Genomic DNA, 27,494 nt, shown 5'->3' with positions numbered 1-27,494 from the left:
ATTTGTCCCAGGCATTCACAGGATTTCTGACTTTCTTTCCGATAACAACAGGCTCTTAATGGCTTTTGTCCGGAGAAGTATAGGACATTGTTTTGCATCTTAATTAAGACTTCACATTGGCACAAGGCAGAAAGAATTTTCGATTCTGCTCTCATCCAACCGCATGCCATGTGCTATCTGCGGGATTTAAATGGCACATCAGTTTCAAGGGGCTTTTCTTCTTTAGATAGAGGGCTTAATGAAGACCAACTATTTTGGCCCCTCTGTCATCATTATGACCTTTTATTTTGGGTTCTCTTGTATATTATTGTCTTGTGGAGGTCTGTATGCAATATTGAGAGGTTTTGAGAGGCTTTCAAATCCTTGGTCAAATCCCTTAATGCAAACACAACCTTAGTTCTTTTAAAACCCAAATTAACACGGGAATAGAAACCACGGGATGGATAATCAAAGCTAAAACAACTTCCAGCAGAAATGTTAGCTATTAGGTTAATCATCTATTGAGACACCAGCCATAGACCCTTATACATTATGCTTCCGCCTGATCTTGCCCTTGCCATGACGCTTCCTCTTGGCCAACTTGATCTTCTTCTTCAGCTTCTTTCCAACAGGTTTCAAGGCTTTCCTGCTGTCATTGATAGCCATCTCAACATCTGCCAATTGTGAATTACAGATAGATCAGGATGAGGTACAATCGACACTAACTTGAGTCGTAATAACAACTATATTAGTCTAGAAATGATGTGTTAAGTTACAAAAGCAATGATCACCATGACAGTACATATATCTGCAAAAAGGTTGATTCTCAGAAAAAATTTCAGGGAGAACAATAAGCATAGCCACCCCAAACATGGAAAGCCAGAGTTTTCAGTCAAGAAGTGGTGTATACGACAAAATAATTATTAGAAAAATCTAAACACTACTAGCCAAAGGACATAAGATTACGCTTCCAAACATAATCAGTGAACTATAAAATGCGAGCATCAGCAAAGAATCAACAATTTCTAAATAACTGTCTCCATCACCTAAGCCAGAATTTTCAATAAAGAACTGGCATGCTTATCAAAGTAATTATTAGGAAAATCTACAATACCAAGCCCAAAAACACAAGATTTGCCTCCCACACATGAACAACGAACTAAATAACGTGATCATCCAGCAGAGATTCACAATTTCTGATTACCTATCTACATGACCTAAGACGCATTTATTTCCTCAAGTTGAAAAATCTGCAGGCTCAGTTTTACCTAACCTCAAACAAGTACCAAGTATGTTTTTTTAAGATGCCTAACTGGAACTAAAACAACAAAATCAAGTACATAAACCATGACATGAAAGCAATTAATGCTTGAAACATCTTCACAAATTTTTATAATGACAACCAACAGTCTTCAAGGGAGTTATTAAAGTACTAATGGAGGCATTGGAAATGGAGAACCAAGCTTAGAGAAATATAAAACTCCAAAGATAAGGTAGACTTTCACGCAAATAACATCTTAAATACTCTTCAACCAATCAACTCACAGAATTCAGTTGATTATTTTCCAAAATTTTCAACCAAAATATGATTTAGGAAGAGCTAATATTAATTATATATCAACTAAGATAACTACTACTCTTGATTTGAGAAAGTCTAGCAAAAATAAACAAATATATAAATATATATATGTACTACATGAACCATTTGTCATTATTTTTAGCTGAAATGGCACTGCCACTATGGTAATTTGCTAATTTACTAATCGTTCACCTCACCTCCAATATTAAGCCAAGCTTCAATTGCTAGACATCCATATAAAAGATCACAAAACTCAGATCCATTTGTCACAATGCAATGTAGCGACTCATGTGACTCTGAAGAACTGATTTCTAAGTCATGTGACTCTTAAGTATCAAACTTTTTGTACCATTTGGCAATCATCCAGTGAACTCATTCTAACACATATCGAATGCCAGGGGGCAGTACTGGATTATATTTTTTGTTATAGAGATTTTAATTCTTAGTTTGACAAATAATTTCAGAAGAACTACGTGAGCTTTGTTCAGTTTCTCCACCAGAAATTGATCAAGCATGAAGTTGGAATATCAGTTTGTCTTTAAGTCCTACCATAAATAGACTATATCTTTCTTGAGTACACTATTTCAGCCGTCACACATAAACATAGAATGCCCACCAATGCCTCAGAGTCCATACCACAAGCCGGTTTTCAGGGAATTGAGTATCAGACATTCAAATGTGCACCGCACCACAGACCACCACCAAAGTCTATGTAAAATACATAGCATATCCATGTGTTCTAAAAAGCATATTTTGGGTGCATGCCCCTTAAAGCAGGGGATGCAGAAAAACATAAATTGGTCGAAGCAAAGGAGGACACAGTATATCTTTGCAGACACTTATTCAGTTGCAGACAATGTTCACAACACTCAGTAAGTATGTTCAATTAATAATGAAGCAACAAGCCAACTGATCCCACTAAATTTGGGTCATCAGGTTAATTACCAGGTTGACCATTCTCTAGTGTTTTTGAATTTTTTATTTCTTCGTGGCCTATCAAAAAGTTAAAACTGGATAACAATCACTTCATATGGTACACATATATAGAAAAACTAGCTGAGAAAAATGTTTGTCAACAATAATTGGCTTTTCCTCATCGAAAATTCATGGTTTTCCAATCTTATCACCTAAACACAGACATGCACAAATCTTGCCTATGATTATTTCTAGTTCACATCACTGTTATCCTCTTGCCTAGAACCAAGTCAGGGACAGCATAAACAGCAACCAAGAAACCCATACACCCACCGTCAGTGTCCCACGGTATCGACCATATATAGTCTTAACTCTTAGTACTTCACGTTTACAAAATGAAACTGTTAATAGGACATCAAAATCAGAACTTTCCTATTCAACTTGGATGGCCAATTCCTTGCAGCAAAAATCCATAGAAAATTAGGCAGCAATACTAATAATATGTTCTAAAGTGCATCAATCTAATACAGAAAGCAACATAAATTAGCAGCTTTCGCCTTTCCAAACATCACACCACCAAAACTACTTTCATGTGACATCTCTTACAACATTACTACAAAATTACTTGACACCTAATAAATACAAAAGAAAACCAAGAAAACAAGAAACAAAAACAAAGAATTAACCAAAAATAGCAACAGGCAAACACCAGAAACCGGACAAAAAAAAAAGAATCCAACCTAAATTACATCATACAAGAATCAATTTTCAACTGAAACGAAAAGGGCTCATGAGCAATCAAATAAAAATCATACCCATACCATTGGCACTGGTACTTGAGGGCATAGTAGTAAGATCCATAGAAGAAGCGTCGGTATTATGCGACCTAACGGGTAGCTTAGGGGCATTAAGGGCAGCTTCCTGGGCAGCAAGCTTAGCTTCTTCTTTCTTCTGGTACAAGGGCTCCACCATCTCTCTTCTTATAGCTCTTAGCCTCTTCTCCCTTTTTGATCTCATTGACTTCGCCATTTCTTCAAGTTTTGGGTATTTTCTGCAACTCTTTCTCTGTTTTTTTACTTGCCTCTTGTTCTGTTGATTGAGTCAGTAATGTCAGTTGGGAGCGTTTAGGGTTTTACAATTTCCAGAGTTAGGGAGTCCGGGTCGGTTTATCCGTTAGATTTGGAGTATCCGAACCCACATAATTTGTATTAACCATTTACCAATAAGAAATAAAACTATAAAATAGATTTTTTCAGTTACCACTAAATAGCTACGGACCGTTGTTGACTTGTTGAAGAAAGATTATTGACCTTAAAAAAAGGGCAAAAAACCTTAGCGGTCATTATTAAACTATTGGTCAAATTACATTTTGATCATCAAACTATTTTTTATCAGTAATTGGCCACTAAATAACTTAATCAGTAAATCAGTGACCATTTAGTCGATAATTGCTCTTAATCTATGAAATTAGCAGTACACGTGGCAAAGCGCAAGGTAATTTTGTCCAACAACTATGCGATCCTATTTCACATATTAACTGCTAATTTTACAGATTAAGAGTAATTATCGACTAAATGATCACGAGTTTACTGATTAAGTTGTTTAGTAGTCAATTACTAACGAAAAATAGTTTGATGGGCAAAATATGATCTAACCAATAATTTAGTGACCGCTAAGATTTTTTACCCAAAAAAAAATAGTGTCACAAGAAGTGATTTTTTTTCCTTTTAAAAAGAAAAGGAGTGATTTTTTTTTTTTACATTCTTTTTTATGGTTACAATTGAGGGTCAATGGTCCATTAGTTGGAAATAAGAAGTGATTCTAATCCTTCTACTAAAAGATGAATAAAAGAAGGATTTTTCTAACTTATCTTAGATATACATATATTAATAATTATTATTCTTTATTACATTTATATACTTGTCCTATTTAACCTTTGTCTACCTTCCTTTGTATATATTTATTTTTTTAATTAATCTTACATTTTTCAAAATATAACACCTAATCGTCCATAACAGCAATATAGGATAATAATATATATATGTATATTAACTAAAATATATCTTATCAAGTGGGACAACCCATAAAGGAAAGCAAAGAGTAATATGTGTTTGACTGAATGGGAATCAAAACCAATTGTTGCATGATTATCACCTAAGCCCTATATTAGGTATATTTGCACTCAAATTGCCCCTCAAGTCATGTTTAAAGGCAGATACCATTTCAACTTTTTGGACTACATTATCAGATTGCTATTTATACTTGAGGAGACAATTTGAGATTAATTCTTACCTCAATTGGTAAATTTATCTTCAAGCCCTACCTTTATAGTTTTTTTCGTATTTTTTTCACACTCAAGTATGCAATTTTAATTTAGAACAATACTTCTCTTTTTCTTTAATACAAGGTCTAATATATCCTATATCAACAATATATATATCATAGTCGACATGAATGCATGACAATTTATCTATATTTGGATTTGAATTTTAGATTTTAAGCATGTGACTTGAGTTCACTTGCAATGTAAAAAAGAAAACTTTATAACAAGGTGACTCGAAAAAAATTATTTCTTCCTTTAGTGTGGTCGTTTATTATTTATCAAAGCAGATTGACAAAGTGCATCAACATGACTCACTATTATTCAGAAAAAAAAATCTCGCTTTATTTGGTTGGAAAATTTTAAAATAGTTTCAAAGAAAATTATGGGCTAGTTTTTCAATAATATAAATTAAAAAAGTGATTAAAAATATTTTTAGGTTAAAAAATACCATGGGCCAAGCTAGGTGAATGTGGTACGATTTTTTTTCGTCGATACCATAAATTATATACTATACCTACTCCTACTCTGTACTAGGGAGGGATGAATCCAAATGGGTTAAAAAAGTGTGATTAAAAATTATTTTTAGGTTAAAAAATGCCACGGGCCTAGCTAGATGGATGTGGTATCATGTATCACAATTGTTGCCCAGTCTACATTTCTCAAGAGTGATGTCCAGTACTTAAAAGTACGAGACTTTATCTCTGGCCCACTTAACCCAACCCACATTCTTCCTCAGTTGACTCGGCATTCTCTTTCCCAATTCAGTGTTTTACTTGCTCAGGTACAAGAAGAACCGAATATACCCTCACAAATTCACTTCAACGTCACAGAGCTTGAGGGTTTACTCTCTGACCCAGAAAGCAAAAATGGTAAGTTTACATTTTGGATCTTTGAATTTATCTTAACATTTTCCTGAACAGTAACAATTACTATATCATTTGCCCTCTGATTTTTTCTTTTGAATTGTTGTACAAATTTATAAATTCCTGCTTCTGATTGTAAGTTCTTGATGTTTTAGGAAAAGGGTATTCATTTTTAAGGCCCTTTGGTAGTCTCATTGATCAAAAGTTGATATTGGAGCTGTGTAAATAGACAGATTAACCCAAGAATGGTGGGGAATTCGATTATCCATGTTTCAGCTGCTAGCTCTGTCCTATTTCCTTCATATTTAATAAACCCCATTTCTCAAAAGGGCTCCCTGAACTTTGTTCCATGCCTAAGTATATCTAGAAGGCCTAAAAATGGAGTCTTTAGTGTAAAAGCTACATCATCTGCGAATACGGGTAGTGGCCAACAGCAACCTGCATCATCTTCTGAACCAAAGAATCCGTTAGCAGTTGTTTTGGACATTCCTAAGAACATTTGGAGGCAGACTCTGCGGCCATTGAGTGATTTTGGGTTTGGGAGGAGGAGCATTTGGGAAGGTGGGGTCGGGATGTTTTTGGTTTCAGGAGCAGTTTTGCTGGCGCTTACCTTGGCTTGGTTGAGAGGGTCTCAGTTGCGGTCGAAGTTCAGGAAGTACTTGGCTGTGTTCGAGTTTGAGCAAGCTTGTGGCATTTGCACTGGGACGCCGGTTAGAATTCGTGGGGTGAATGTTGGCAGTGTAATTCGGGTTAATCCTTCGTTGAAAAGTATTGAAGCTGTGGTTGAGGTGAAATGTCAGTGAATTTGTTGATTTTTAATATGTATATGTGAAATGTGGTTTAAAATTTGGTTGTTGAATTTTCTTGTGATTGTAGGTTGATGATGATAAGGTAATAATCCCGCGTAATTCATTGGTTGAGGTGAATCAGTCTGGACTGCTCATGGAAACTTTGATTGATATAACGCCTCGAAATCCAATCCCAACTCCTTCTATAGGGCCTCTTGATCCACACTGTGTCAAGGAGGGCCTAATCGTGTGTGACCGGCAAAAGATAAAGGGATATCAAGGCGTCAGCTTGGATGCATTGGTTGGGATATTCACTCGCCTTGGGCGTGAAGCGGAAGGAATAGGTTTAGCAAATACATATTCACTAGCTGAGCGGTTTGCTGTTGTTATTGAAGAGGCACAACCGCTCCTTTCAAAGGTTCGAAATGCGTGCTTTTGTTACTTAATTGGGTTGGTTGATCTCTAATGGGTTGAGTTGTTATTTAGTCTGTCTATCTCCTTAGATGGAACATTTTATTCTCTATTTCGAGTTTTGTGTGAAAAAATTTTGCAGGTATCAACTTGAGGTTATCCAGAAAGGAAGCTATGACGTTTTAGTTTACCAAGACTGATATGACAAAATTGCATGAAAATTCCTTAGCATGTATAAATATGGATACAATTGAAGTGCATGACCTGTTGTCGACCCTTTAGAGAGTTATAAATCTCTACAACATTGTCTATAGAAGAACAGGTTCTTTTAAACTACTTCAAAACCAACTTAGTGATATAGGGTTCTATGATACTTTTGCATATAAATGGGAAGCCACAAAAAGCTCTGGTTAAAGTTGTTTGAAAAGTCATTTATGGGATAAATGTTATTGAAATCTTACATTTTACAACTAATGAAAGGGGTATATATTCTGCTGCTTAAACCAACTTTTCAATTTTCTAGGATTTGATTAGCAAAGCTTCTGTTTGCTGATAGCTTTAATATTCAGTGCAAAATGTATTGTGTTGTTTTTGGTGTATCTACTTATTTATGGCGTGCAATTCCTACCTGAATTTTACAGAATAATATGCTTTTCGACTTTTAGAATTCAGAATTCAGTACTGATATGTTTAAAATAAGATTTAAATGGGTTCAAATCAGGGCTAGGGCGTGGGAGGTCACAAGTGATTTTCAAACATGATTGTACTCCTGGGAAATGCATGGCGGGTATTAAGTCATATTGGAAAATATTAGCTGATGCCCCAGCAGTCTCATATGGCCACAAGAGATCAGTATATGTTTTTCATGCATACTGAACAGAAGAAATCCAAATATTCATTTTTCAGCGAAACAACATTAATTTATGTTATTTGATTCTCTTTTAATGTTGCAACTTGCAAGAATTAACTTCTTTCTTATTTATTTATTATAGTATGAGTTAGTTAACACATTAAAAATTGATACTTGAAAAGTCTCTTGGCAGAAAATGCATAAAGTGTGTTAATTTCGTCATGTAATTAGGTTAGAAAAGTGCTTTGAAGGCTTTGGCAGAGCTTACAAGAGTGCCAAAGATAGTTTTGAGAACAAATGGTCTAATCCTGTTCTGGATAATGAGTTCTCGTATTTGTATATAGAACCATCAGGGCTGAATAACTTGAAATGTGGAAATTTTGCTGCGATAACATCTCTTGCTGCTTTTTGAGAGGTGCAGATGTCAAGTTTTGCAATAACATCTCTTGAAATGTGGAAATGTGAACAGGAGAAATTCAGGGTTATGTTTCTGATACCCTTGGCATACTCTTTTTAAATGGAAAGGTCTGTTAAGTTGTTTAAGCGAGTATTCTTCAGAAAGTCAGTCATGGTCATTCTGACAACTTTAGGTTAGCGAGCTGAGTTAATTTCAGGAATTTGTAAATGCTGTCATGCATATGTTGTAAGTATCCAAATAACCTTGGTGTTCTGAGTTTGTACAGTAGATATTTCTGTGCTTGTGTTACTGGGTTGTCTAAGAAACCTCCTACTACTGGTGGTTGTTTTTGCTGTAATTAAAGCTGTCAGTTTTGCCCGTCTTCTTGCTGAAAAATGACGTTCCTTGTCTGTTGATTGACTTTGTATTTGGTAAATAGATTCCTAGTATGGCGGTTAAGCATTGGACATGGCTCAGGCATCATCCTTTGACTGATGCTATAATTGATCATAGATTACAATGTAGTGTTTGTAGAATGGCCTGTGATTTTGGCATGTGCTAGCAAGACTTCGTCTTATGTGAGGTGTGATTAAATTTAGTGTCTTTTCTGACAGTTAATCTACTGAATACTCATGCATACTGTTTCTTGTTTGTGATTTAGTGATGTTTCAGATCAAAGCTATGACTGAAGATGTTCAACCTTTGCTGGCAGAAGTTCGAGATAGTGGTTTGCTGAAGGAAGTTGAGAGTTTAATGAAAAGCCTGACACAAGCCTCTGAGGACATGCGGTAAAAGTCCAACCTTAGTCATATTTGTGGTTTGAACTGGTCCTCTTTGTGTTTGTACGTGTGCATAAGGTGTTGGTTTCAATGGGTAACGTGGAAAAGCTTTCCATAAATGGACGCTTGTTTTCTGGGTGGATTGATTTTTTGGATCATACCCCAAGGCCTAAAAGATCTTTGCTTAGTGAGGTATTTATTGTTTCCTTGTTCAATTTTTTCGTGATTATCAGATGTTGCACAATCTTGGCTTTCTTTCGGAGCCACATGCGTGCTCTTCATATAAGTAGGTTTTAGAGCACCAAGATAAATGATTGGTCTCACTTCCTGCTCCTCTGTATTATCAAATTAGAAAGTTGAATGCTCTTCTTTCTTGCTGCAAGTTTCTTATCCTCTCTAGGTGTGCACTGCTACTGATTAGCTGACAATTATTAATATTGTTGATGTCACCAGCAAACATGCATCTGCATGGTATGTTGGTTGATGTTCCAACTTCTTTTAAGTTCAAATTCATGCAAGCTGCAGAAATGATGAAAAGAAATAAAATATTGACATCTGATGTGGCATTTACGACTACATAAAGGTTATTTTTTACCTGAACAGGATTGAAAGCACTTTAAGCAAAGTAATGGTGAATTTAGGGAGGGCTTATAATAATATTCCTTGAAAAGCACTTCTCCAAGTAAACATGGGTTCCCGAGAAAGTTTGAATTGTTTGTCTTACAATTGCTATTTATGAAGCTTCATTTTTTTTTCAACAATACTTGAAAATCACTCATCTAAAGGGGGGGACCCACTAAACTCCACTGTCCAGGCAATTGCTGACTGGAAGGGAGCTCAGTGGACCTTTAAAGGGGGGATCCTCTCACACTCCTGAACCGATGTGGGAAACGGGAAAGGGGAACACTCAGACTAACGCTAGCTATTGCCCTCTCCGTTTCTTGTTTTCTTTTCAACAATGCTTGAAAATCACTCATCTAAAGGGGGGGACCCACTAAACTCCACTGTCCAGGCAATTGCTGACTGGAAGGGAGCTCAGTAAACCTTTATGAAGCTTCATGATATGGTCTCATTTACATACTTCTCCTAGCAAGAGAGAGAGCGAGAAAGTATGAAGTAGAGTTTCAAAATATGACCTCACTTACATAATTTTCCACCTATTTATATATATTTGTTTTGCCTTGTGTTGTGCTGCAGCTAAGCTGATGTAGGAAAAGAAGCTTTTAAAGTTGGTCTGATTAACATTTATATGTATACACAAACACACATGTATAAACACATACTTGTGCAAGAGCTTTGCCTTTGTGTTGTGCTGCAGCTGAAATTAGGGAGGGAAAGAAGCCTTAAAAGTTGGTGTCGTTAACATTTATGTGCATATAAGTGTATACACGGAGACATTCTCACACACACATATGTATATGTATGAATATAGACACGCGCACACAAACATGAGAGGTTTGCCTTGTACTATGCTGCATCTGAAATTGCGAAGAGAAAGAAGCTTTCAAAGTTGGTGTGGTTAGAATTTATGTGTTTTCCATACGTGAACAGAACAGTACAAGCAACACATTGACAATTTTTTTTTTAAAAATTCTTCTACAATAGTTTGTTGCAATTCCAACTGCTTCAACTAAAGAAAAGAGAAGTGTGCCTTAGCATCAGTATTCAACTCTTCTGCTTGTGTGCATGCTTATTCCTGTAGTTGCCTTTGGCTATTGTACCATGCAGAATAGTTATTCTTGGAATTGAAAGAAAGAGACAGTTAGTTTTCCATTATGTAGTTGTTTCTCTTAATTTGTTGGTAACTGGGTGTCTCAGTTGATGATTGCTCTATCATTCACCTTGCTTTTAGTCTAAACTACCAGTTTGTGCATCCTAGCATAGTCTTCTCACATTGAGTTTAAATTGTGATTGTTACATAATCATCAAGCTTATACAAAAATAGATGTTTATTTATAGATTCATCTTTTTCCTGAAGTAAGTCAAAGTTATTTCAGGTGTCCATGCATATCCTCTTTTGTACAACAATTAGGCAGTTTGCTTTTGATATGTGGCAAATCTTAACTATCTCCAAGGGATATCTGAAAACAGGGTACCAAACAAGTTGAAAGCTTTTCAATGATTCAGGAGAGATGACTGTCGAAAGGAAAGATAACACAAAAATGCTAGAAAGTGCATGGTATTGTTCTGCTACTTCAAAATGAACTGTTTGTAAAATGTTTTCGAACAATTGAGATTTGAAAATTAATTAGTTACAAGAAGTGATAAAAGGAATATAAAAATAATATGCTCGATAAGGGAAGCCAATTGCTCTAAGTGGCCTATTAAAGTTAATGCAAAATGATTATGTTGAATCGGGGACTACTTTAAATACTTAAGTTGGAGGCTTCACCCATGAGTTAGGTGAGATATAAATTTAAGCTTATAAGCTACTACAGTTATTTTGTTCATCTCTGTGAAGCATTTTGCACATGACAAGTTATTTCCAAAATCTTTTTCTGCATCTTAATGTGCATCAACACCATGACTTTTTCGGAACAAAAATTATATATAGAGGAAGGTACTCCTCTTTTGAGCTTTGCATTCTTATTCATGTTAAGATTCTTTACGAAAATTTTGGAGCTGTTACCATAACTCATTCCAGGTCTTTCTTCACAAGTGAGGCTAATAGGTATCTTGGGCGTGTAATAATATCTATGATAGAATTTCTAGACATGTTGGCCTGAGGTATGAACATGTTCCAGAGTTGGTACTAAGGGTGTAACCATGTGATTAGCTAGCTCTACTCAAATCAACACATAACTTGGCTGATTTGCTTAAGAAATCAAGGGATGTGTTAAGAAATACATTATATATGGAGTTGAAACCTGTGTTTTTGGGCACCAATAATTACCCATTCAACCAACACAACTTTTAAGTTATTGAATATAAACTCCGAAGTTTGATGAGTGGCAAGACGTCACTGGTATTCATTTGTTTGAATAATAGACGTCCCATTTGAAAGGTCAGTTAGCAACTTACGCAATCTGTTACAGAGATACATCGGGCGAGCTTGATCTTCGGAGGGTGAACAAAAATGCCTTTAGTTGCACATATGTATTTTGTGCCTTTACCTACATGACAATACAAGGATGGTTCTCCATTTATCATTCATTTTCATGTCGATAATCTCAAACCGAACTAATGTAGAAACTTTGCTTGTTGTAAATCAATACCTTATATAACCATTGTTACCAACTATAGGAGGGGCCTACATGTGTAGCAGTTGTGTATCATTCTTTGACTGGTCACTTGAGCAACTGATTATGTCTAAATGTTCATATGTTACTTATTTATCATCTGTCAACTGTTGCAATGTAAATCGTTTGAAAGATTGTCATATTTTCTTGTTCTCTTTGTCATTGTATATGTACTAGTTTGGTATGGGTTCATTATTCTTTGTTACATCTGTTTCTTTTCTTGTCCATTTTTTTTATGTAAAAACGTTTTGGAACCAACTTTGCAGGAAGGTGCACTCATCGGTTATGACTCCTGAGAACACTGAGCTAATCCGGAAGTCCATATATAGCCTCATTTTCACCTTAAAGAATGTTGAAGTAAGTTCCTCTGATTTATGTTCAATTTATAAACAACTCTTTGAACGATCATTGTTTTGTTCACCATCATGATAATTTCTGCAGTCGTCTCATATTACTCTACATAAATAAACTTTGCAGAACATAAGCTCTGATATCTTAGGGTTTACTGGTGATGAAGCTACAAGACGGAATCTTAAACTGCTTATTAAGTCTCTCAGCAGGCTGTTGTGAAGATGGAATGCGGAAGCTCGGTCGGGGTTTGTGGTTTACCCTAGAGCTGCAAATGCATTGAGTCCTGGATCTGACTGCTTGCTCAGTTAGGGGAGGTTAGATATAATCTTCTGGCTGGTTTTTTTTATTAATGGACTTTAATTGGTATCCTTAAGTAATGAGGGTAACTAACCTTTTTACAGTTTAGGATAGCCAAAAAGTTTTGCACATTTTTTTTTTTGCTGGTTGAGCAATGTTGTGAAAGGTCTCTTGTAAGTTGCAAGTACAATTGTGTATGAAGTAATTTCGTATAGTTTAAGGTTGATGTTTCCAGTTTACCTTACTGCTCCAACTGTTTAAGGACACCATCCTATAGCCTTAGCCTAAAGTGCAAATTGTTTCAAGAAGAAAAAGTGCAGGCCTCTTAATAGTCTCAATAATACCATCAAACATAGCTGAAGATTGCAAGCAATAAGCAAGGATGTGAACAATCTAAGATGGGGAAAGATCTGAAGACCCTTTAACAAATGAGAAGAAACTAGAGAGAAGACTCCTCTTATGGAGAAAATTTTCATGAGAATCTATGCTAGTACTGTACCATATACACAAACCCATTGGAAAGATTATGAAGGGAAAAATTACAGCAAATAAGACCCAATTTTGAATAATTTTACACATAATTAGTATCACACTTTTATTCTTTTTTTTTTTTTTTAAAAAATAAAATTATAAGGAGTCCATAATAATAGAAGTCATTCAAACAAATTATAATTCTAATAAACCCACAAAATGGTGGAAATTACAACTTAATATCATGGCAAACTGATGACGCATTTTCTTCAATTAGTGCAGATTTTTATGGATGAAATTATTATTTCTATTTAAAAAAAAATCATCACAAACTAACCCACATAAACATAAAGGTGGAGAAGAAGAATTAAACCCAGAATCTGGATCTCAATTTTGATCACTAAAGCAAAGTTTTTTTTGGCCCTGTACTGTTGTTAGTAGCTTTTTTTTGGTCTGTACTCTTGAAATGTAATTTGTGCAGTTTCATTTATAATCAAGACCATAATCTACCAGCAGCTACGCGCACAAATTCAACTCTTCCTTTGACAAATTTACACCGCTCCAGCTGGCTACAGGACAATTATGTATAAAAAACAGATGCCACCGAAAGAGGTTGTTGAAATTAAGTCTGATTGAGATGTAGAAAAAAGGACAAATAAAAAACTCAAAGAATACTTCTTCTACTCTTCAAACCTTCCCCAGCTAAATTGAAGGGGTCATTGATTTGTGTCTGGTGGAAACAACGTTTATATGAATCATGTGAGGTGACCGGAGAGGCTTAGCGCTGTCATTGCGTGTAGGTCAAAGGGTTAAATCCATCTGCTTGCATTTTTTTTTCGGGCTTTTTTTGTAAATTTTCAACTAATGCGAGTTGGCTTAATTGGTAAGAACAGACCACTTTCTCACAAAAAGATCATGTTTTCGAATCTCGCTGTTGATGTGAGGGATGTATTGATGAGCGATTTATAAGAATTTCTGTAAGCGATCTATAGTTTCGAAAGTATGTCGTGACTCGTAGTGGTGACTGAAATCAAACTCACCCAAACTTTTAATTATCAGAAAAAGGAATATATTAATGGGCGATTTATAAGAATCCTTGTAAACGATCTATAGTTTCGAAAGTACGGCCTAACTCATGGTGGTGACTAGAATCGAATCCACTTAAACTTTTAATTATTCGAAAAAAATCATACAACATTGACAAAGATGATGATGATGATGAAAATCACCTAAACATAAGGAGTATAGATCTAGCCTAACCATCATATCATGCAGTAGTAATGGCGCTATTTATATTCCAAAAATTCAAGTCAAAATTGTTGATTCAAGTCAAAATTGTTCGGGAATCTATGAATTTTATTCTAATGAACATGTTCCCTATGACAGAGAAATCCATGATTAATCAGTCTATAATCAGATGTCTTGTATACAAATTAACAAGAGCAGGACTCTGTTGATACATGTGCAGGTTTTGAACCACACCATTTGGAAACTAGGGGCATTTGGGGGCAAAATAAACCAGAATTAGTTACCGTTGAGTGAGGTATAAATATATTACTCCATCTGTTGTTGGTCAAACTTGAGGAGATTTTTTCCAGGGATTTTACTAAATTCATTTTCAGATTTTTGGACAATCTTTTTTAGCCGAAGCACTCGTTCTTTGTTTCTCTTTTTTTTTTCCCCCTTTAATAATTAATACATGGGTTTATCTAAAGAGTTCAGTCGCAAAAAGTTATTAAAAAGTCACCACATTTCTAAACAATAGATACAAAACATAGAATACTTAAAGTCAAGAGATGTGCCATCTTTTAATTTATTTCTTTTCCTTGTCTAAATTCTCTTGTACATGCTATAATATAAAAAAAAAACCAAATATTGTAATATGTTACCATATGAGTAAAGCATTTAATGAGTCGAATACTTGGTGTTCAACCTCTATTCGTATGTTATACGAACAGGGTTCTAGTTCGATTTGAATATTAATAAATTACAAGTATTATTCGAATTCGATTTATTTATTTGAATAAATATACGAGTTTAAACTCGAGCTCGAATTTGAGTTTGAAAATGATCTAATTATATTTTTAATAAATAATATATTATTTAGAATAAGTTTAATTGCACTTATTGATTTTTAAAAAATAAATAATGCTAATTTATGTATAATTACTTTTTTAGCAAAATACAATATATATTTAATAATATTAAATGTATTTATATTTATATTTATATATGTGTTTATCCACTCAATTATTAAATGAATCTAATATTGTGTTCGAACCCGGACGAATCGAGCACTAACATATTCACAAACACCGCAATTCGTTAACAGCTCTACATATGAGTATTGGCAAAGTATTTAAAAATGATGGTCATTTATATGCTTTGGTCGTGTGAAATATAAATAGAAAAAAGGTTGACATTATTGAAGTGACTACTTCAATTTACCGACCGGTCACGTTCGCAAAATAGTACTACAACAGACTGTTTTTGGTGGAATTCTATCACTATTAGTTCTTACCTTTTTTTTCTTTTATCTTTTTTGGTTCTTACTTCTTAATAGGTCTCTGTCTTCTCTCGTCTATCTCCTCTCCGACTTTTGTACGCAGCATTGACTCTTCCATCAGCTCAACTGAATATAGGACTAATTTTTTGCCCTCAGTAATTGATTTCCGGGCAACCCTTTAAGCCTTTTGGCAATCAGCTTTTGGGTTTGAGGTAAGGTTCACATTTTCTTCTTATATTGCATTGCGATCTTTTTCAAGATTCTGCCCAATTTTATGTTTTTTTTGCAATTCTGCAACATGGGTTCTTCCACTTCTGTTCCTTTGTGGGGAGCATTGTATGAAAAATTGTGTCTTGATGATGGGTTTTGGCTTAATTGACTTCTCTGTTCTTTGCTAAATTGATCTGTCCGAGAATGGAAGACTGTTGGATGCAGGTTTTTGTTAACATGGTTTCGTGTTGCCTTACTGAAATTTTGTCAGCGTTGTTGATTGTTGGTGCTTATATTCTACTGTACGGTACGTGTGCTTGCATCTATATGTGCCTGTTCTTTTGTGCATTGACCATAAATGGCTGAAATGATTTGGCCAAATTTTGATTTTTGACACTCAGGAAGCATGATTTCGTAGATGGGAATCTTTTAGGATCAACTTTTCTATAATGACAGTTATACAGATTCTTTGCACTAGCAGGCCTAGAAGTTCAACACATTAATGGAAGAAATTTAAAACTTGTGTAGATTATGTGTCATGAATTTAACCCGCTTTCTACTGAGTTTGTTACAACGTTAGTGAGGAAAGATTGATCCTATCCTTTTTATGTGAGATCATCGTGGAAGGCCCTAAACAAAGAAAGTTTTCTTTGAAGCATATTCAGGGATAGATGAAAAATTGTACTTAATGATCTTAATGGTCTTTAATCCTAAGTTGGTCCAACTTTCAGCTACTAAGTTGGTCCAAACTATCTTAATGATCTTTAATCCTCTCTTAGATTTATGGTTTTTATACCTACATTGATTTTAAACTTTGATCTCCAAGAACCCCCCCCCCCCTCTTTTCTTTTTGGGTTTATGTTATTGGTTTCTTGAAAAATTCCAGCTTTCACTAGCATGATTTTGTTTCCTGTTCAAATTTTTTCTCCAGGTGGTGCTCAGATATCTTGAGGACTTTCACATGCCAGACATTTGGAGTCAAGGTTAATGATTGTGTAAAGCACTGGTTTTACAAGGACATCTGTTCAAGAACAATCAACTAAGTGACTTGAGCCTCCTGGATATGCGTGATCGTCATTCCTAGAACTGGGAAAAAATGGGATCCTCAAAGTTTCCTCTGCGCTATGGGATCATACTCTTGACCTTCGTCTGTACTTTTGTTTGCTATATTGAACGTGTGGGCTTCTCAATAGCATACACAATTGCAGCTGATGCTGCAGACATAAATCAGACAAGCAAAGGCATGATACTTTCAACCTTCTATTACGGCTATGCCTGTTCACAAGTACCTGGAGGTTGGGCAGCTCAGAAAATTGGTGGTAGGCTTGTTCTCCTCTTCTCATTTGTCTTGTGGTCTCTAACCTGTGCTTTGGTGCCTCTTGATCCAAATCGAGTGACGGTGTTGGTGATAGCTCGCCTGCTTGTTGGTGTGGCCCAGGGATTCATCTTTCCTTCCATCCACACTGTCCTAGCCCAGTGGGTGCCGCCACATGAGAGATCACGGTCTGTTTCTCTTACAACATCTGGGATGTATTTTGGCGCTGCAGCTGGAATGCTAGTTCTTCCAAGCCTGGTGAAGTTCAAGGGTCCTCAATCTGTATTTGTTGCTGAAGCGGCTCTTGGTGCATCATGGTCTCTACTATGGCTCAAGTATTCCAGTGATCCACTACGTTCTGAGCATCCAAAAGCAACTGCTGCTGGTTTTGGTGAATCCCTGCTACCTATTAAAGGGAGTCAAAAGACAAAGGTAGAGAATGGAGGACATTCCATCAGAACACCCAAAATTCCATGGAAAAAAATTATCCTTAGCCTCCCAGTGTGGGCAATTGTCGTTAATAATTTCACTTTCCATTATGCTCTCTACGTGCTTATGAACTGGCTACCTACATACTTTGAATTAGGCCTTCAGCTCAGCCTTCAAGAAATGGGTTCTTCAAAGATGATGCCTTATTTTAACATGTTTTTATTCTCAAATATTGGTGGAGTGATTGCTGATCACTTGGTCACAAGGAGAATCTTGTCTATAACAAGAACAAGAAAGCTTTTGAATACTGTTGGATTTATGGTGGCTTCATTTGCATTAATAGTTCTTCCTTACTTCAGAACCTCTGGTGGAGTTGTGTTTTGTTCTTCTATTGCTCTTGGTTTCTTGGCGTTGGGAAGAGCTGGATTTGCAGTAAATCACATGGATATCGCTCCAAGATATGCTGGAATTGTGATGGGGGTGTCAAATACAGCTGGTACATTGGCTGGCATTGTTGGGGTGGATCTCACTGGTCGACTTCTGGAAGCTGCTAAAACTGCTCAGTTGGACTTGACTAGCCCGGATAGTTGGAAAGCAGTATTTTTGATACCTGGGATGCTGTGCATTTTTAGCTCTTTTATTTTTCTTCTATTTTCCACAGGGGAAAGAGTTTTTGACTGAAAAGATGGTTATTACTGCTTAGGATGTATGTATTCTTATTCAGGAGATGGTTCTCCACATACAACCCTATGCTGGCAGATTGATCTGATGCCTTTTTTCAGCCTTATCCTTCTCCATCATGAATGCATAGCAAAAGTATATCAAAAGGTTCAAGACTCACAGTTTGGCTTGCTACTTTTTGAAGTTATCATTGCAACTCCTGCAGATTGCACCGATTGAGGTGGAGTTTGCTCATTTAGACTTTGATACCATTTGTTGGATGTCCTTTTACTACTTGTAATTGTAGCTTCATGATAGCCTTCCAATTGGTTACTTGTTATTTTACCTTTTTTTTTTTTTAGTAACTTTGAGTTTAGGATTACAATTTTTTAGTTAGACATTGTCCAGCTATGGTTAATTACTGGACTGATTGATTGGCAATAGCATTAAGAAATTAGGATATTAGTTTAGCCTTCTGTATTTAGTCAAATGCCATGTAACCATTCAGAATGCACTACTGAGGGATGGTTCCAACATCTTTTTTTTATACATTTTTAAATTTTGGGAATATATTTATGAAGAGCAGTTCAATTTATATCACCATTTAACTTATGAACAATTGGTACAAGCCCATCTATATTTGATAAGTTTGCCTTTGTTGCAACAGCAAATTCCGAGATTTTCCTATATATCCACAAAGGCGTTTTGACATATTGTTTATTTTGACAGACATATTTAGATGCAATTGCAGGTTTTTCACTAGAAGCTCTGCACATCCGCCCATATGCACATGGATGTATTTTCTTACAACTGCTGTTTTAGTCAATCATGGAAGGTTTGACATTATATAAACACAAATGAGGTTGGAGTTGGATATAAATGTTCTGTAGTTAGAGCAAATTACTCATGCTTATAAATTTTCCCATTGATGTATTTGGTAAATCCTTGACATGTAGATCTAAACTGAATGAAATTTGTAAACAGGCTTCGTTCTCCTGACTAGATGTTTTACACTTTGACTTTATTTCAATAGTTTTTAAAACACCTGCAGTTGTTTCTTGTACAGCATTCTGGGTTGGTATGCCAGCAGCTATTGATCTCAAGTAGTTGCTTGTTTTGTCAAATAAGACTGTTATATTTGTGCTTGCTTTGTGCTACAGATTGCCTTGGACTTAGGTTCACACTAAAAGAAGGCTCTCGTGTTCATCACACAAGTGTAAAATTGTGGTTTGACCAAGATTAGCTTACACATATATCTTTCACTTACTTATCTGGTTCTGGTCAATTTTATCTTCATAATTCTTATATATTCTTTCTGCTGTTAGTTTTGTACGTCTGCGCGAACATTGGAGGAACTCATATATTCAAACTCTGATGATGTGTGCCAAAATTCTTGATCTTGCTTTTGTTATAGGTTTATGAACTCTTTGACATGCTTTCTTGGGGTGCTGTGTATGGAAATTTGCAGAAGCAAATTCAGGAGAAAATAATGGTAAGAGGTGGAAAAGCACTTCTCTAGTCATCAGTAGTAAGTTATTAGGAAGTATACTTTTGGCTGTAATTTCCTTTTAGTCCTTTTCAAGGTATGACAATATAAAGTGAAACCCAATGTGTATGCTGCAATTTATTTCCTGGACAAGTTAGCTGTGATCAATAAGACATGAGGGCACTGACTGGAATACTATGGCATGCTAAAGATGTGTAATTTCCTATGATTTGTTAGTTCAAAAGCTGGTGCTCTTAAAAGTCTGAAGTCCATATAATTGCATCATAATGCAGCTACATTTCTGGTCTTACTTTATACCCCTGAGATGTGACTGCCTTATCTTTGTTCTTGTCTCTTAAGATTGTTTCATCTCTTTATTCTAGTGCTCATATCTGTGTGGCACAGGCTCATTTATTTTGTTTCAAGTCATTCACCTGAATGGGTTTTACGGAGTCATGATTCAGAAAACATGGGCTATTAGTATCATGACGGCTGCAGTAAACATATTGCTAGGAATTTGATTCTTGGCAGTTTGGACTTAAGTCCAGGAAGTGAGACTTCTATCTAGAGAAGCTTGTACTTTGAAATTACAGGGCATCATGTTAGATTTTGTCTTATATTGTCAGATGATTTTTATTTTTATTTGCTGTATCAATTAGCAAGCAAGGTCCATCTTCCATTGTTATCTTTGTGCAATGGGCCTGCTCGTTTTCTTTTAGACATTGAAGGACGTATGTCTATATGCTCTTGTATTGCTGATACTGTGGAAATTTGTACATGGATTGTTAGCTTTTTCTGTTCCTTTTTTTTTCTTTTGCAGATTGACTTCATGAAAGTGTGAACTTATATCCCCTATTACGATGAATCATCTCTTTATCAGCTCCCTCTCAGAAAATGAATGCCCCCCCTCGTCTATTAACTTAACAACAGAACAAAGATAATGGGGAAATTCCAATTCTCGCTGGAAAGATTAGTCATCCAGTTTCATACATGCTATTAGTGTTCATTCTCTCTTTCCCTGCACAACTTTAAAAATGCTTTGGCATCTTGATCTTTTCATGAATTCCTTTTTTTTCATTTTCATTGCATTAGCATCTGATGGACTACTATCAGCTATTACTGCACTTGTTTCCTGTTTCCACCATGATTACTGCACATATTAATACCTCTTCATGGTCTGTATAGCCTTTGTGAATCTACTTGACTCATCGTCAACTGTTGGAATTTATGAAGGAGATGGACTTTTTGATACAAGCATTATGACAACGAGTACAAGAGAATGCTATCAAGTGATTATGAAGGTTTGTGGGACTTGGTAGTTAATTGGACTCCTAGATATGTGAACCTGATGCCTTAATTCTGGCCTGAATGGTATAAAGTCGTTTTCCTGTTCACAACTTCTCCTGTCATCAGATTGGGCTGTCGGCAAAAGTAGGAGCATTGGGAGCAGCAGAAAACGAGTGGAAGTGAAACTCACTACTATACTAACATACGAGGATTTGGGTTCAAATGATTTCTAGTCTAGATAATACATATAATCATTTATCAGAGTATGATAAAAATGCATTAGCATTCTGGTTATTGGCTTACATTTTCTTGTTCTCTTGAGCTTGGATAATCAAACTATTATTTACATTTGGGGTGTACATAACGTCAAAAATAAGAAGAGAAGTTGGTTGGTAGCTCAAATCAAGTCATCCAGAATTTCATGCATTTTGAACTGGAAATGAAGACTAGGTTAACCAACATGTTAACTAATCGATTGCGATAAACTGGATCGAATTTGGCTGTTTTTTTCCTTTCTTCTGCAGCACCTGGACTGTAAAAACCCTTTAGTGCTTCTATTCCATATTTATGAAATCCTGCATGACTTGTTTTTCCAATAAATTCTTAAAGACTTTCTTTGATCTTCACAACGTAATCAATTGATTCATAAAAGAACTAGTAGTAGCTGGATGACGGACACTCAAATCTTTTGTATCGATCCAGTTTATCGCAATTGATTAGTTAACATGTTGGTTAACCTAGTCTTCATTTCCATTCAAGTTGTATGATTTTGAGAATATGTACTGCTATACATAATTTTGCAAACACCTCGTAAAGGATACCAACTCAAAATTTAAAGCCAATAATGAATGAAAACAGACAAAAGGCAGTCCCAACAATGCCTTTTTCCTTTAATGGAATTTCTTTACATAGAAAAGAACAAGCATAAGGTATACAAAGTAAAGTACAAGATGAATCTAATATACGACTTACAATGACCTTTTAACACAATCCTTAGCCTTCTCCTGGCCAATTACCCATTTGGTAGCTTAGTTGGCACCGTTGGTTTCTGCATTTTCGGGATCATATGGACGGGTATAGAGTCAGAAACCTACATTGTAGTAGGCAATTACGTACAATAACATAGACTCAGGAAGGACACCATTTAATAGCATGTGGTATATCATACTCTACATGTCATCACGAGCAATATCCAACGAAATAGAAGAAAGTCTATTACAAATAAACAGGAGATCTTGGCTTCATGAACCAGAGAGACAGAAGAGTGCTACAAAAATGGGGAACACTAACTCACGCATATGCATATGACACAGCATTTAACCAGTACAATCTAAAGTCATGCAAAGATTGCTAAACATACGTGCACATTTTATAAAAATTTTGCAAACTTGTACAGCAAGGAGTTCTGGAATGGCTCATAGTGATGCCCTCACCTCCATCCCAGTGTTGGTAACTACAATTTTCTGGTAAGGCAGAAAACATTATGAAAGCGAGGCCAGATCATAAAGCTAGACAGGAAGAGCCTCAGGAAAAGTTCATGGCTGCTGCAACTTGCATATTGGCAAAAGAAAGAGAAGCAAGATAATTGAGAAAAACAAGAGATGTGATACTTTCGTCACAGATATACATCGTCAAGAGATCTAAGAAAGAAAATGCCAGACAGAGATGGAAGATAGCAAATGGATGAAGAATAGTTACCATAGCATGTGTTCATTCTCATCTGTGGTCCAAGCTACACAGCCATGCTTAACAATTGAAACTGAATATTGAAGAATGTTCTGTGGAATTTTGTTGAAGGTAGCTATATTCGGGAAGCCATACAGATGGAGAAACAAGCAAAATGTGTGACGTCAGGGACGAGGTCAGTATCAATTGGAAAGACTGGAGAAGTGGCGCAATTTTCCCCCAACTGTTCTGTCAATTTCCTCACACTTCTGTGGGGAATGTTTTGTGTGCATCTGCATGTGTCCGTGTTTATTCCTTGTGCAAAAAGAATAGAAGTTCCCCATACGGAAATCTCTTATTTTTTGTCCTTAATGTTGTTAATTAATAAAGGAATTTATCTTACGTTTCTTCAAGAACTTTCAAAAAATTTTCTTCTTCCTTGTAAAACTTTACAACCACCAGGGTGCCGGTTTACTTGGATGGGAAACAAGAGTTTAGCAATTCAGATTGTTCCACTTCTGATAAAACTTGATCCTCTAGCCTTTCTAACGCTTTGGTTCAGCATCAATCTTCTGACCCTTTCAGCCTCACCCCAGTTACCATTCAAGACATACAAATCAGAAATGAGAGTATACACACCTCCATCATTCTCAGGTCTAACTGTCCTCATTACCCGGTCAATTACTCTCTCAGCCATCTCAAACTGTTTATGCAACTTACAAGATGCCAAAAATGATCCCCAAATAACAACATTTGGCTCAGATGGCATTGCCCTTATAATCTCATAAGCTTCACCCAACAACCCTGCTTTTCCAAATAAATCAACCATGCAACCGTAATGTTGCATTCTCGGCCTCAGCCCATACTCTTCAATCATTCTAAAGTATCCCCGACCCTCTTCCACCAATCCTGCCTGTGCACAAGCACTCAGTAACCCTGTAAAAGTCAACTCATTAGGCTTCACATCACATTCCCTCATCCTCTGAAATATCAAGAATACATCTGCTCCACAACCGTGCTGTGCAAAACCACATATTAAAGCTGTCCAAGCCACCACATTCCTATAGGTCATCATTTCAAAAACCAAACAGGCATCCTTCAAGAATCCACATTTTGCATACATATCAACTAAACATGTACCTAATTCCACATCCAGTTCCCACTTATTCTTAATCACAAATCCATGTATTGACTTGCCAAACACCAAACCAACCGAACCCATGTGACCACACCCTGGTAAAACTGAACCAATGACCACTTGATCAGGCCTCAGTCCTTCAGTCACCACCATTTCACGAAAAAGGGCCAAACCATCATCCCAAAGGCAATTGCCCATGTACCCAGAAATAACCGCTGACCATGATGAAGGATCCCTCGCCGGCATTTGATCAAACACTACACGTGCTTTGCCCAACTCCCCATAACGTGAATAGCCCGTGATCATCGTATTCCACGTGACAATATTTCTCTCAGGCATTTCATCAAACAGGTAACACGCATCTTCAAAACAGGCCACGACATACGCATTCAGCAGCGAGGTGGCTACATAAACATGGGAACTAAAGCCTATCTTAACAATGTGTGCGTGAAAATGGCGTACAAGAGGAAGATTACTCAATACTGTGCATGATTTAAGAGTAAAGAGTATAGAAAAGCTATCAAAGGGTACTCTTTTCTGTTGCATCTGGGTATAAATCTTCAATGCTTCATGAGACGACGAGGCCTTTCTTATGGCCGCAGCCCATGAATTTAAATTTCTGAAAACCCAAAAAAATTGAGCAGTGGGGATCGCTTGTGTGGGCTGCTTCGAGAGTAGGTTTGAGAGGCTTGCTAGCATAGCTTTGCTACCAATACACGTCCATCAAGAAGTGAAGCGCAGAAGATCAATTCATCGTGGAAATCAATACCACATTTAGCTCAGGCAGTAAAGAAATTTTTTGGAGGGGGTTTTGAATTCAAAAACCTGCAAGTTCGCAACGGAATAATTCGAAGCCATTTAATTTATAAGTACTAATTTTAATAATCAAATGTGCGATTTCTTGTGGATTAGTTTTGTGACTTGACTAGGGTTTTAAATTTTAAGTTTCTAGACCTTATCCTAGAATATAAAAGGCATTTTAAGTAACATTAAAATTTTACGTTTTTTTAAACATATTTTTTAAATTTATTTTTTATCTCACATACCTCAAATTGTTATAATATTTTTTTTTTCACAAAAACTCAAAAAAAAAAAAAATGGCAATCCAATTCCAAATGGGCTCTTAGTTTTCTATCAGAATAATCAGATAGCTAAATTATTGATTTAGTCGAAACTTTATAGAACATTAGTCTTGGGAAAGGATAGAAGAATGATGGAAGAAGGGCCAAACTCGAAAGGAAAATGAAAATTAATTCCTTGATATATCAATTATTCTTAAGTTGAAGATACTAGTGAATCACAAAGCAAATCCAGCGGTAAAAACAGACTACTACTATGAATTGACATAGGAATGTCAAGTTGTCAACCTGCCATCTGCAATGCTTGGTTTGGCTGCAGTTCGCAGAATCCAAACCCATAAACACCTTACTACAAAATCCAAACCCACCCTTGATCATTGCAATGTATCAAAGACAAAGTAGTAGACAATGTTACTATAACTTTTGTTCTATTCAAATGGAAAGGTTCTTCTGTCAGTTAATTCATGTATCTCCTTGAAATATTCCAACTTAAGATCAAGCATCCCAACTTTTGCATGCAAGGGGATAAGACCCTAGAAAAATAATGAAAATTATGTTCTTTTTTTCTTTTTTTTAATCAAGATGTTCTTGGCTAAACATGTATATAATCAGAATCACATAGGTAAGAGGGAAATGGAAATGATCCTCTTAGGTGAACTCTCCATCTATATATCTTTCACGTAGCTTTTCAGCTCCTATTATATATCGATCCATCTTATTTTGTTGTTTTTTTTTGCATAAACTCATCTCTTCTATCACTATTCCATCAGCAGTGGAACCCTCCATTTCTAGAATTAGAACCCTTAGCAATGGATACCGACACACCCAACAAAACAAGACCTAATCATTTATTCCACCAATCATGCATGCCTTCGAACTGGAAATGGGCAGAACCTTCTTTGGCTGCTTTCCTTTGCCATTTTGCTCTACCAAAGAAGTCCTCCTGCCTTCCAAGTATCCAACTCTACTTTTCTTAACCATTTCTTCTCGGACTTTGTTCCACAGCCCTCGATTCTCCTCTCAACACATCGTTAAGACTTAACTAGTCCAGAAGCAAAATGCCAAAGGTTTCAGTACTAACCTCAATAACATCTCCTTGAAATATCAGTCTGATATTCTAGCTCTTGCATGCTCTGATGGGAAGGCCAAATAGGCAAAATCGTGATACAGCCATTGTTGGTCCATCCATTGTTTTGCTACAAGAAAGGTTCAAGAAGCTGGGAAGGATAAAGGAGAAGAGAGAACAGATGAAACAAACACTCAAGATGGTGTTCTCTGAGCCCCAAAGAATCCTGCAATCCAACTGTAGAAGCTACAATTCCTTCACAGATCATGAATTAAATTTGTATCTTCCATCAAGACCAGCTTTTGATGAAGATCCACTCTCCTTGGGATTTACCTTGAGCAACAAGCATGCAGAATATGGTGCTCTCAAGAAGGCTCAACCTTCTTTTAGTGCTTTATGGTCTTATGATGAAAGGGTTGTGAATACACCTCAAATGTATGACAAAAATTCTGATGTTGATACTTCACTTCATCTCTAAAATCTTCTCTCTTTTTTTTTCATATTTTAATTTTGGGTCTTTTCTCTTCTTCATCGGGCTTAAAATTTGCCAATGTGAGGAAAAGAAATTTATTTCATCATTTATCATGGAAAAATGATATGTGTCACCAAACTTTTCTGTTATCACATAATCATCACTTGCTACATGCATGGAGTATTAAATACTAATGTGGGCTCTAGTTTTCTTTCTCATTTTTTATCTTGTTCAAGTAAAAATAGTTTTCTTACATTTCATTTTTTTTAGTTATTGTTTCCACACTTCAATTTACATACTAATCGCATCAATTTAAGCTAACATTCAAAAATATTCAATTAAGAAAGACTTCTGTGATCATATAGGAAGTACTGCTCTCTAAGCAGTTCAGGATTTATTATCAAGAAGAGAAGTTAAGGATCTATTTATTAAGAAGCTAGAACAATTGAAAAGCGATTTGCTTACTACTTAATTCATAACAAATAATGAAACTGAATTTTCCCTCGATTAAAGATCAAATTGCATAAAGAATCAATCAAGAGAGATTGTGTTAGACATGCAAAAGATAATTGGAATGAATCATGGTAGGGATCTGAGCAAACCTGAATAAGAAAACCCATACTAGAGAGATAAATCGTCCTACATTAAAATTCCCAATAACAAAATACCAATTAGTCAAATTTTCAAAAAAGAAAAAAAAATTAATATGTATTGGCATTTCCTACACATGCATCAACAAATAAGTGATGCAATCATGACCAAATTGTTTGGAAAATATGAGCAGATAAGTGATGACCAAAGTGTTATGAAAATGTGAGGATGATAGGGGATGATATAAGTAGTTGTTGTGAATCTGAGAATTACAGAGCACTTTGAACCACCAATCCTTTTAAATCTATCATTATCCTGCATTTTTATCGCTATCTTTTAGTTATTTTC

At 35.9% G+C, this 27,494-nt stretch overlaps 5 protein-coding genes across 11 annotated transcripts; 3 read left to right on the top strand and 2 right to left on the bottom strand.

Moving 5' to 3' along the window:
- Positions 1-350: 350 nt before the first annotated feature.
- Positions 351-3,589, bottom strand: LOC113783257. Of its 4 annotated transcripts, none has more exons than XM_027329342.1 (2): positions 3,289-3,589; positions 351-662 (listed from the first exon to the last, which is right to left on the bottom strand). In XM_027329342.1, the coding sequence occupies exons 1-2, from the start codon at positions 3,500-3,502 to the stop codon at positions 523-525; spliced, it is 354 nt and encodes a 117-aa protein (XP_027185143.1). In that variant the 5' UTR covers positions 3,503-3,589; the 3' UTR covers positions 351-522. The 4 variants fall into 4 exon arrangements, with proteins under 4 accessions (XP_027185143.1, XP_027185145.1, XP_027185144.1 ...); XM_027329344.1 differs by having other exon boundaries at positions 351-653; positions 3,289-3,588; XM_027329343.1 differs by having other exon boundaries at positions 3,295-3,588.
- Positions 3,590-5,508: 1,919 nt separating this feature from the next.
- LOC113783090 (protein TRIGALACTOSYLDIACYLGLYCEROL 2, chloroplastic) lies at positions 5,509-13,010 on the top strand. The gene is made up of 6 exons (XM_027329122.1): positions 5,509-5,665; positions 5,815-6,447; positions 6,536-6,865; positions 8,778-8,893; positions 12,390-12,480; positions 12,601-13,010. Exons 2-6 carry the CDS (start codon positions 5,905-5,907, stop codon positions 12,691-12,693), a joined length of 1,173 nt encoding a protein of 390 aa, XP_027184923.1. The 5' UTR covers positions 5,509-5,665; positions 5,815-5,904; the 3' UTR covers positions 12,694-13,010.
- Positions 13,011-15,775: 2,765 nt separating this feature from the next.
- Positions 15,776-18,932, top strand: LOC113783617 (probable anion transporter 5). 2 transcript variants are annotated; one of them, XM_027329803.1, is made up of 2 exons: positions 15,776-15,960; positions 16,890-18,932. In XM_027329803.1, exon 2 carries the CDS (start codon positions 17,055-17,057, stop codon positions 18,381-18,383), a length of 1,329 nt encoding a protein of 442 aa, XP_027185604.1. In that variant the 5' UTR covers positions 15,776-15,960; positions 16,890-17,054; the 3' UTR covers positions 18,384-18,932. The 2 variants fall into 2 exon arrangements, with proteins under 2 accessions (XP_027185604.1, XP_027185605.1); XM_027329804.1 differs by having other exon boundaries at positions 15,776-15,965.
- A 3,079-nt stretch (positions 18,933-22,011) lies between these two features.
- Positions 22,012-24,749, bottom strand: LOC113783570 (pentatricopeptide repeat-containing protein At5g66520-like). Of its 3 annotated transcripts, none has more exons than XM_027329751.1 (2): positions 22,569-24,749; positions 22,012-22,183 (listed from the first exon to the last, which is right to left on the bottom strand). In XM_027329751.1, the coding sequence occupies exon 1, from the start codon at positions 24,635-24,637 to the stop codon at positions 23,303-23,305; it is 1,335 nt and encodes a 444-aa protein (XP_027185552.1). In that variant the 5' UTR covers positions 24,638-24,749; the 3' UTR covers positions 22,012-22,183; positions 22,569-23,302. The 3 variants fall into 3 exon arrangements, with proteins under 3 accessions (XP_027185552.1, XP_027185551.1, XP_027185553.1); XM_027329750.1 differs by having other exon boundaries at positions 22,834-24,749; XM_027329752.1 differs by lacking the exon at positions 22,012-22,183 and adding an exon at positions 22,185-22,225 and having other exon boundaries at positions 22,834-24,749.
- A 1,404-nt stretch (positions 24,750-26,153) lies between these two features.
- LOC113782081 lies at positions 26,154-26,561 on the top strand. Its single transcript, XM_027327992.1, has one exon. The coding sequence runs from the start codon at positions 26,154-26,156 to the stop codon at positions 26,559-26,561; it is 408 nt and encodes a 135-aa protein (XP_027183793.1).
- Positions 26,562-27,494: the final 933 nt, after the last annotated feature.

Source organism: Coffea eugenioides, chromosome 9 (genome assembly GCF_003713205.1).
Source record: "Coffea eugenioides isolate CCC68of chromosome 9, Ceug_1.0, whole genome shotgun sequence".
NCBI lineage: Eukaryota > Viridiplantae > Streptophyta > Magnoliopsida > Gentianales > Rubiaceae > Coffea > Coffea eugenioides.
Note: the sequence above shows the minus strand (reverse complement) of the source record. Positions and strands in the feature narration are given on the sequence as shown.

Bases quoted from the DNA above. Each gene is read 5' to 3' on its own strand.
- LOC113783257 (XM_027329342.1), bottom strand. From the start codon at position 3,502: ATGGCGAAGTCAATGAGATCAAAAAGGGAGAAGAGGCTAAGAGCTATA. The intron at 663-3,288 runs GTATGATTTTTA...TCTGTAATTCAC, and splicing joins TACCAGTGCCAATGGTATGG to AATTGGCAGATGTTGAGATG.
- LOC113783090 (XM_027329122.1), top strand. From the start codon at position 5,905: ATGGTGGGGAATTCGATTATCCATGTTTCAGCTGCTAGCTCTGTCCTA. The intron at 6,448-6,535 runs GTGAAATGTCAG...TTGTGATTGTAG, and splicing joins GTATTGAAGCTGTGGTTGAG to GTTGATGATGATAAGGTAAT. The intron at 8,894-12,389 runs GTAAAAGTCCAA...CCAACTTTGCAG, and splicing joins CAAGCCTCTGAGGACATGCG to GAAGGTGCACTCATCGGTTA.
- LOC113783617 (XM_027329803.1), top strand. From the start codon at position 17,055: ATGGGATCCTCAAAGTTTCCTCTGCGCTATGGGATCATACTCTTGACC.
- LOC113783570 (XM_027329751.1), bottom strand. From the start codon at position 24,637: ATGCTAGCAAGCCTCTCAAACCTACTCTCGAAGCAGCCCACACAAGCG.
- LOC113782081 (XM_027327992.1), top strand. From the start codon at position 26,154: ATGGGAAGGCCAAATAGGCAAAATCGTGATACAGCCATTGTTGGTCCA.